The sequence below is a fragment of the Squalius cephalus genome (assembly GCF_949319135.1).
Source record: "Squalius cephalus genome assembly, chromosome: 18".
Taxonomy (NCBI): Eukaryota; Metazoa; Chordata; class Actinopteri; order Cypriniformes; family Leuciscidae; genus Squalius; species Squalius cephalus.
Genome location: NC_137139.1, coordinates 34587798 through 34597400, shown reverse-complemented (window position 1 = coordinate 34597400; position 9603 = coordinate 34587798). Strand labels below are relative to the sequence as shown.

The window sequence follows — 9603 nt, the reverse complement described above, 5'->3', positions numbered from 1 at the left end:
GCCGAGTTCACGCGCGTGATCATAGGTATTAAACCTATGCGTGTGAACTCTGCAATCGACTACTTTGGACTTCAACCGAAAAACAGGATGTAAACAGGTATTTGCGCTGGCTTAAATAACATCATTTTTATACATATCTTTCACATCTACTGCAGTCAGACTCACTCGTGTTCACTCTGAAGGAATCACTCACATGACCTGTGCACTTGTAATGACACATCAAGGATGTTAAGAGGCTAAAAGCAGGTTTAGTACTTGCCCCATTGAAGTCAACAGGGTGCAAATTTTAAAAATAGAATAACTCGGTGTAGGCAACACCGATTTTTGTCGTTGTTCTCTGTATTGACAGCACTCCAAATGTACAAAAAAATGAGCTCAATGTTAAAATTGACCGGAGTTCTCCTTTAACAGCAGGGGCGCTGGAAGTAGGGGTGCTGTTTTTTCACAGGATTGTAAATGCAACGCATTTCATTTCCATTTATTCATTTTTAGCATTTAGTAATTTATTATTTATTATTATTTAAAGACTTAATTTATGTCCCGTAGACCGGGATGTTGCACTACGATTGAAAGCAGTGCCAATAACACAACACAAACAAAAATGTGATGTGCAGTCAAATGTCCAGGTGTGTGTATGCTGTTCAAATGTGTGTTCTCACGTTTGTTGTGTTTTGACGAGTTTCATAGACTTGATATTGTTTTATCTGGTCTTTAATAATGTTCTCAAAAATTAGCACAAAAATGTTATTCATACATCGTTTATGGAACTTTTTTTCCTGACACATTTTATTTAGTTGAACATTCGTTTAACATTTTTTAAAATGTAACCACTTGTTTCAGAACATTCAAAAAGTAGCGTTCCCATAATGTTTGAAGAATAATGAAATGGAGAAATCAGAGAACATTCAGAAAATACTTTCATAATTTAATGGGAGCGTTAGCATGACATTCTAAGAGCATATTTTTGTTAGCTGAGCACACGGATGTGCAGATCAACACATCACAGAAGAGTCTTCATGTTGTATTGTGTGTGTTCAGCGGGACATGAGCACATGTAGTCAGAGCCGTTAGAGCCAAAACACCCATAATACATCAACAAAAACCTGCACATGACTGGGATTAAACTCCAGCAGAGATTAATTCATACAGTATGACAGAGAGAGAAAACACACACACACTCTCTCACACACACACACACACACACACACACACACACACACACACACACACACACACTAACCCGACCCCTAAACCTTCCCATCACACACACACACACACACACACACACACACACACACACACACACACAATAACCCAACCCCTAAACCTACCCATCACACACACACACACAAACACACACACACACACACACACACACACACACACACACAATAACCTGACCCCTAAACCTACCCATCACACTGACACACACACACACACACACACAATAACCCGACTCCTAAACCTACCCCTCACACACACACACACACACTAACCCGACCCCTAAACCTACCCATAACACACACACACACACACACAATAACCCGACCCCTAAACCTACCCATCACACACACACACACACACACTAAACCGACCACTAAACCTACCCTTAACACACACACACACACAATAACCCGACCCCTAAACCTACCCATAACACACACACACACACACACACACACACACACACACACACACACACACACACACAATAACCCGACCCCTAAACCTACCCATCACACACACACACACACTAAACCGACCACTAAACCTACCCTTAACACACACACACACACACACACACAATAACCCGACCCCTAAACCTACCCATAACACACACACACACACACACACACACACACACACACACACACACACACACACAATAACCCGACCCCTAAACCTACCCATCACACACACACACACACACACACACACACACACACTAAACCCGACCACTAAACCTACCCTTAACACACACACACACACACACACACAATAACCCGACCCCTAAACCTACCCATAACATTTTCAAAAAAACTCATCCTGTATGATTTATAAACTTTAGGTCAACTCAACAGTGACACGAGTCCCCATGAGTGTGTGTGCATTCGGGTTCAAGACCCACAATGTAATATAAACCTGTACACACACACACAGACACATACATTACACTCTCACAATAACAATCTCACACACACTCACTCACTCACTCACTTACTCACACACCCACTCACACACACACACAGTTGGCATCATCCTCCCAGGTAAACACCACTCATATTAGCCTCTAATAAAGTACAGATGTAATCTCCCTCACCGGGCAGAAGTACGTGTTCTCCACGATGTGTTTGGCCACCAAGCCGTTCTGAGATGAGAGGCTCATGATGAGTGTGAGGGCGTCTCTGGCCTGCGTGCCGACCGTCCCGTCGCGGTGGATGAAGGGAATGAGGAGCGAGAACAGCAGAAAGTTAGCGGCTCCCTGATCCTGACTGCTGTGGAAGAACAGCTCCAGCACAGAGGCTTCCTTCACCAGCACACGACACAGCTGATGCAGCAGAGACACCAGCTCAGCCTCCACGGTGCAGGCGGGCCCCACGGTGCAGGAGCTTTTGCCAGGAGCAGTGGGCCCCACGGTGGAGGAGCTGCAGCTTTTGCCAGGAGCAGTGGGCCCCACGGTGCAGGTGGGCCCTGCCGCGGAGCTGCGGCCTTTCCCAGGAGCAGTGGGCCACACAGTGGAGGAGCTGCAGCTTTTGCCAGGAGCAGTGGGCCCCACGGTGCAGGTGGGCCCTGCCGCGGAGCTGCGGCCTTTCCCAGGAGCAGTGGGCCCCACGGTGCAGGTGGGCCCTGCCACGGAGCTGCAGCTTTTCCTAGGAGCAGTGGGCCCTACGGTGGAGGAGCTGTAGATTTTGCCAGGAGCAGTGGGCCCCATGGTGGAGGAGCTGCAGCCTTTACCAGGAGCAGTGGGCCCCACGGTGCAGGTGAGCCCTGCCGCGGAGCTGCAGCCTTTCCCAGGAGCAGTGGGCCCCACGGTGGAGGAGCTGGAGCAGGCGGACAGCAGCATCATCAGAGGTTTGAGGATGGGTTTATGGTGTAGCAGGGGTTGTTTGGCTTGAGCCAGCAACATCTTGTACATGCGCAGCTGCTCCAGCTTCATGTCGTCGGTGAACTCCCGCCGCAGGCTCCACAGAAACAGCTTTTCCATTACGTTCTCCACCACCACGAACTCCAGGATGGTCCCCATGGCCCCGGCCTGACCGCTCTCCTCCTCCATCAGCAGGAACAGCATGTGCTCCACGTAGTTCTGCACGGCGCTCGCCTCGTCGCCCGGGATCGGGCCGAACCGCAGACCGACGCCACCGCCACGGCCCGGGTCGTGCTTCTCCAGGATCCTCAAAACCTGACGCAAACAAACACAACCAATGAGATCAACCAATAAATCAACCAATGAGAGAGTTTTATGGGATTGAGTAGACAGTGAGTCGGGCCTAGTAATATTTTAGATAAATGGATGGGCAGACTAGACAGATAGATAGATAGATAGATTGATTGATAGATAGATAGATAGATAGATAGATAGACAGATAGACAGATAGACAGAGACAGATAGACAGATAGATAGATAGACAGACAGATAGACAGACAGATAGATAGACAGATAGACAGACAGATAGATAGATAGAGACAGACAGATAGATAGATAGAGACAGATAGATAGATAGATAGAGACAGATAGATAGATAGATAGATAGATAGATAGATAGATAGATAGATAGAGACAGACAGATAGATAGATAGATAGAGACAGACAGATAGATAGACAGATAGACAGATAGATAGATAGAGACAGATAGATAGATAGATAGATAGAGACAGACAGATAGATAGATAGATAGATAGATAGATAGAGACAGAGACAGATAGATAGATAGACAGACAGATAGATAGATAGATAGATAGATAGATAGATAGAGACAGACAGATAGATAGACAGATAGACAGATAGATAGATAGAGACAGATAGACAGACAGATAGATAGATAGATAGATAGATAGATAGATAGATAGATAGAGACAGACAGATAGATAGACAGATAGACAGATAGATAGATAGAGACAGACAGATAGATAGACAGATAGACAGATAGATAGATAGAGACAGATAGATAGATAGATAGATAGAGACAGACAGATAGATAGATAGATAGATAGAGACAGAGACAGAGACAGATAGATAGATAGATAGATAGATAGATAGATAGATAGATAGAGACAGACAGACAGACAGACAGATAGATAGATAGATAGATAGATAGATAGAGACAGATAGACAGACAGATAGATAGATAGATAGAGACAGATAGACAGACAGATAGATAGATAGATAGATAGATAGATAGATAGATAGATAGATAGATAGATAGATAGATAGATAGAGACAGATAGACAGATAGATATATACCTGTGTCCAGTGGTTTTTGAAGACGATCATACATGTTTCGGGATCGACACCCTTCAGAGTCAGCGCTCGCCCTCCGTTACTACTGGAGACCAACATCCTGAAGCAGTGGGAGGAGCTAGACCATCATGCACCTCTGATGGGCCTCGTTCTCTTCTTCATGCCCTCCCAGCAACGAGGACCTGCAGAGCAACGAGTGACAGCTGACATGAAGCGAAAACTATCAGAGTTATGAGTCTGAAATGTAAATGAGAAGCTGTAGTTGTGTTTGAGGAGAGCAGGAAGAGTGAGCAGGGTGGAGGCGTCTTCTCCGACATTCCCAACATTCCCAACATTCCACAGCATTCCGAAGGAGTTCTTACCTCAGCGCAGCCATGGCAGCTGAGAGAGAGATGGAGAGCTTTATTATTTCTATTTTTATTGCTATGTTCATTTTCATGTAAAATCTGTATTTTTTATTCACTATTATTATTATTTTTTTATATAGTGATATTAATGCTTTGGCAATGTAAATATTTCTTTCACCATGCCAATAAAGCTATTTGAAACTTGGAACTTTCTTGAGAGAGTGTGAGAGAGAGAGAGAGAGTGTGTGAGACACAGAGAGAGAGTGAGAGAGAGAGTGAGAGAGTGTGAGACACAGAGAGAGAGTGAGAGAGAGACAGACAGAGATAGCGAGAGAGTGAGACAGAGTGAGAGAGACAGACAGAGTGACAGAGAGTGAGAGAGAGACAGACAGAGAGAAAGAGACACAGAGAGAGAGAGAGAGAGATGTATGTTTAAATCGTTTCTAGTGTGTCAGTTTTATGTTGCCATGAAATGTCGGTACAACATTTAAAGTCGGCATGAAATGGAAATTCACCATATCTATTTTCTAAATGCATGTTATCAAACTTATTGTGAACAATAAGACTGACAATAACAATACACAATAGACACTGTTGTTTCTGCAGCAACTTTCAGCATGTTTCCAATAACAACGTCTGATGTTAATTTTTTACATGCTGTGAGAAAGTCACATAAACACGCAAAATCTGATCAGAGCACTCGATTGATTTCCAGAAATGCGATATGAATAGAATTGCAAACCACATATGAAAGAAGCTCAAAACAGCTAAAAAAATAATAATCGCATTTCATTTCATTTAAATTGGAAATGCAGAAAAATGAGATTTTGTGAATGTTGCACCATTTCCAGCAGCTGGACTATTAGACGTGAAAAACCCCACAGACGCCGAAAGAGGGACTGGAACTACATCTGGAGATTTGAGCCAGCAAACAGCCAAACAGAAACCCTCAAAAACAAGTAACATGCAAATATCTAGAAATTTAAAAACACACACTTGACCTTTAACCAAGTTTACTGTAATTCTGGTCTGATAGTGTGTGTTGGTGATTACAGATGAGTTCAGTTCATCATTGCGTGCTAAAAACAAATATATGGAATATATACAAAAATCATACATAAAACATATCTTTATGAACATAAATGTCATTTTTTAAGTCATAAAGTCAGAAAGTGCTGTACAAAAACAGCCCTTTCTAATATTGCGAGAAGCTGAAAATACAAGATTAATCTCTATTTCTGTCCCAGATAATCTGAGGGTCTGCAAAGCTGATTTTACGTCAGTTATGCGTTTTGATCTGATCTCGTGACCCACAACTGTGTTCATGTTGCATTACTTCTGTTTAGAGTTTCACACTTCTTTTTGTCAAACACTTGTGTTTGTGCATCTTTCTTTCACACAAACATCACTTGCTTTGATATTTTGTTATGTCACTGAGACACTTTTATGTGTCCAAATATAGTCAATGTACTCATATTCAACATCATTTAGGTGAAAATCCAGCTTTTAATGTTGTTATGTGTCTATGTGGTGTTTTTAATATACTTTAAGACAAAGCATGTGTAAGTTCATAAGTCGACAGCATTGCTGAGTATTTCCTCCTTAAAACTGCAGTGAACCAAAGACAGTCTCAAAAACACGCTTTGAAATCGCTGGTGTTTCTGACGTCACAAACTACCTTGTAACCAATCAGATCAACGTGTGATCGTCAACCAGTGGATCTCTGAGCTGAGTGAGTGAGTGGAGGCGGGGCTCATTTGCATATTCATAGAGCCGCGCATACTAAATGAGGCAAGGGTGTCGAGTTACATTCAAGATATTTTAAGGCATGAAGAATGATTTTTTTCAAGGAAAAAACGTTTAAAAATGTAATTTTGGTGATCAAAGATGAGTTTTAAGGGATACAATTATTGACTATGGGGAACTTTAAAGAAACTTAAACTGGTGCAAAATAATATAATTGTAACATTAACACAATGTTTAATTCAAAACACTTTATTTCTGTTTTCTTTTTCGTCTAATGCTGATTTCTATTAATGATAATAACTGGTTATTAACTGGTCAACAACTTTAACCAGTGACTGGACACGTTCGTTCTCTCAAAGTTATGAACAAACAAACGTTATTACAGTACCGTTAATAGAACGTTCTTTCAAAGTTATCTGGTCTTTAATAATGTTCTCAAAACCTTAGCAGCACAAAAACGTTACAACAAAGCGTTATTTTTCCTGAAACGTTTAAGTTGATATTTTTTAAACGCTACTATGTTTTTCAGAACGTTCAGAGAACATCCAAATGTTACATGTTTGCAAAATGGAATGTTCCCCAACGTTCGTATAAACAAGAAACATTTAAAACGTTTAGAACGGAACATTCAGAAATTATGTTTCACAATGTAATGAGAACTTTTAAACGTTCTTAGAACACATGTTGTGTTGACTGGAACACCTGTGAATCTATATGTAATTATCCGTTGAACTAATCACCGCTCTTTTAATCACTTAGGCCTATATTTCAGAGTTCAAAGACTTCCACACTATAATAAAGCACAGATTTTAAATCATATATTATTTGAGAGAAGGCTTATCTGAAACTCACCAGCGTTCCTCCAGTGACGCAGGGTTTCTTCTGCTGTTATAAACTGACCCGCAGTTCTCCTAATCTTCTGGATGATCCATAATTCATGACGCTTCTGTCTTACAAAAAACCTGTGTATTAATGTAAAGTCAGTTTTAAATAAGACACCGGCCTTCATGTGTTGAGAAACACTGTCAGAGCAGAACACAGAGCAACTCAACAGAGCAAAACACTCGCAGAGATTAGAGTGATTAGAGCCTGTGCGCGCGCTCGTGTGCGCGTGCCTGTAAAGCCTCTAATGACAGCTGTCAGTTGTTGTGTGCTCGTGATTTATAAACGCCATTATTGTAGGATAAAACCCGTTTATCTTCGAATAAAACAGATTTTATTAGCACAAGAGTTTGTTTGGACGTACAAACTGGCGCAAAACCCGTCCTCGCTATTCCGTATGATGCACGTGTCTCATAGTCTAACATGTATGGGAAACTGTTAGCCTACTTCAGATTCACGTTTGTTCCACTTGCACTAAACACACAAATTACTTGCATTAAATGTTTCCCGACACAGAAACGCAAACAACAGCGACAATGTGTGGAGGATTTGCGCATTTCTGATCTTCTTGTTAATGTGAGAAAATCGTCAAATTTGCGCATTTCTGATCTTCAAATCATCAAAATCATCAAAAAAAGCCAAACGGGAACCAAACGAATATAGAGAAAGATTCTCAAATTTAACCCACAAAACCAATTTTTGGTCTCCAGAACGTTCTGGAAACGTTAGTAGCCTATTATGAGCCCAGTTGTTCAAAAAATTTAATCCGGATCAGAATAATCTAGATTTGGAAATCCCATCCCAGACAGCAACATATGTCGACCCAGATCCACGAGGAGCCAGATGTGGGCCGGATGTGGGCCGACACTGTGTTTCTGTCTGGGATGTGTTGCTATCCAGAATCAGGAAATCTTACTTTTGTGTTTTCAAAACAAAACAGGAGTGGAGTTAGATATCACTATCCGTGTCAGGTATATCTGTAAAGTATGAAAGTAGAAATAACATGATTAAATAGGAGTGGAATTACTAAAAATATATACTACTAAGGTAACTAAATAAAATTGATTTAGTTCAACTTAATGTGTTTGATAAAATCTATTGATTGCAACGACTTGCGAAAAAGTCGGTGTGGGTCATTTGAAGTGAAAAATGTAATATATAGGCTAAATGTGAATATATTAGGGCTGTCAAGCGATTACATTTTTTATTATCTAATTAATTACATGATATGGCGATAAAATAAAATTTGAAATAAAAAAAATTACATGATATGGCGATAAAATAAAATTTAAAATAAAAAACATAAAATTTGGCTTAGAAATTATCCCCAAAAAGATCATTTAAAGTAACGCATCTAATAGACATTACAAAAGTAGCTTTAGAAATAAATATTTATTTGATTCAACAGAATTGATTACACATATACTCATAGGCCATGACTTTTCTTTCATATAGCTGCATCTGAATGGGTATATATATATATATATATATATATATATATATATATATATATATATATATATATATATATATATATATATATATATATATATATATATTTATATATTACAGACCAAAACAGTTTGGTTACCAACATTCTTCAAAATATCTTTTTTTTTTTTATGTTCTGCAAAAGACAGAAAAGTCACACAGGTTTGTAAGATGAGTAAATATTGAATTTTCATTTTTGGGCAAACCAAAATATAAATATAACCTTATTTTAAAGTGTTGCCAAAGTTTCTATAATAATCACATTTCCACCAGAAACGTGAATGTTTACTTATTTTACACACCTCCCAAATCCACAAATGTGCATCATCGTCATCATCATGCTATATTTTCTTAATCATTTGTTAACAAACAAGTATTCATTACTTCAATGAGCTCATTGTTTCTGCATTAAATTATTACATTGTTTAAATTAATACATTTTATTTTAGCTAACTGTGATTTTGTATATGTGCATCTCTGAAATACATAACTCAGACAGTTTCCTCTGATATCAGATCTCTGTAAACTGTAATGTGGACTCATGCACTTTCTGTAAAGCTGCTGTGAAATGATGTGTGTTGTGAAAAGCGCTGTATAAATGAATGTGAATCATCATCATCATCATCGTCAGTGATGTATTGTGTTGGAGTGATTGTTCGTCTTTGGCCCCTCCCCTTT

The 9603-nt window shown here is 39.9% G+C and overlaps 1 protein-coding gene across 1 annotated transcript in view; it reads right to left on the bottom strand.

Annotated features, from left to right (window-relative positions):
* Positions 1-4573, bottom strand: part of fhip1ab (FHF complex subunit HOOK interacting protein 1Ab) — a 25971-nt gene extending 21398 nt beyond the window's left edge. Inside the window, exons 1-3 of the mRNA XM_079848244.1 lie at positions 4463-4573; positions 3027-3400; positions 2321-2702 (exon numbers count right to left, since the gene is read on the bottom strand). Coding sequence (XP_079704370.1) covers positions 2321-2702; positions 3027-3400; positions 4463-4558 — 852 coding nt within the window. The 5' untranslated portion in view covers positions 4559-4573. The remainder of the gene's footprint in view (positions 1-2320; positions 2703-3026; positions 3401-4462) is intronic.
* Positions 4574-9603: the final 5030 nt, after the last annotated feature.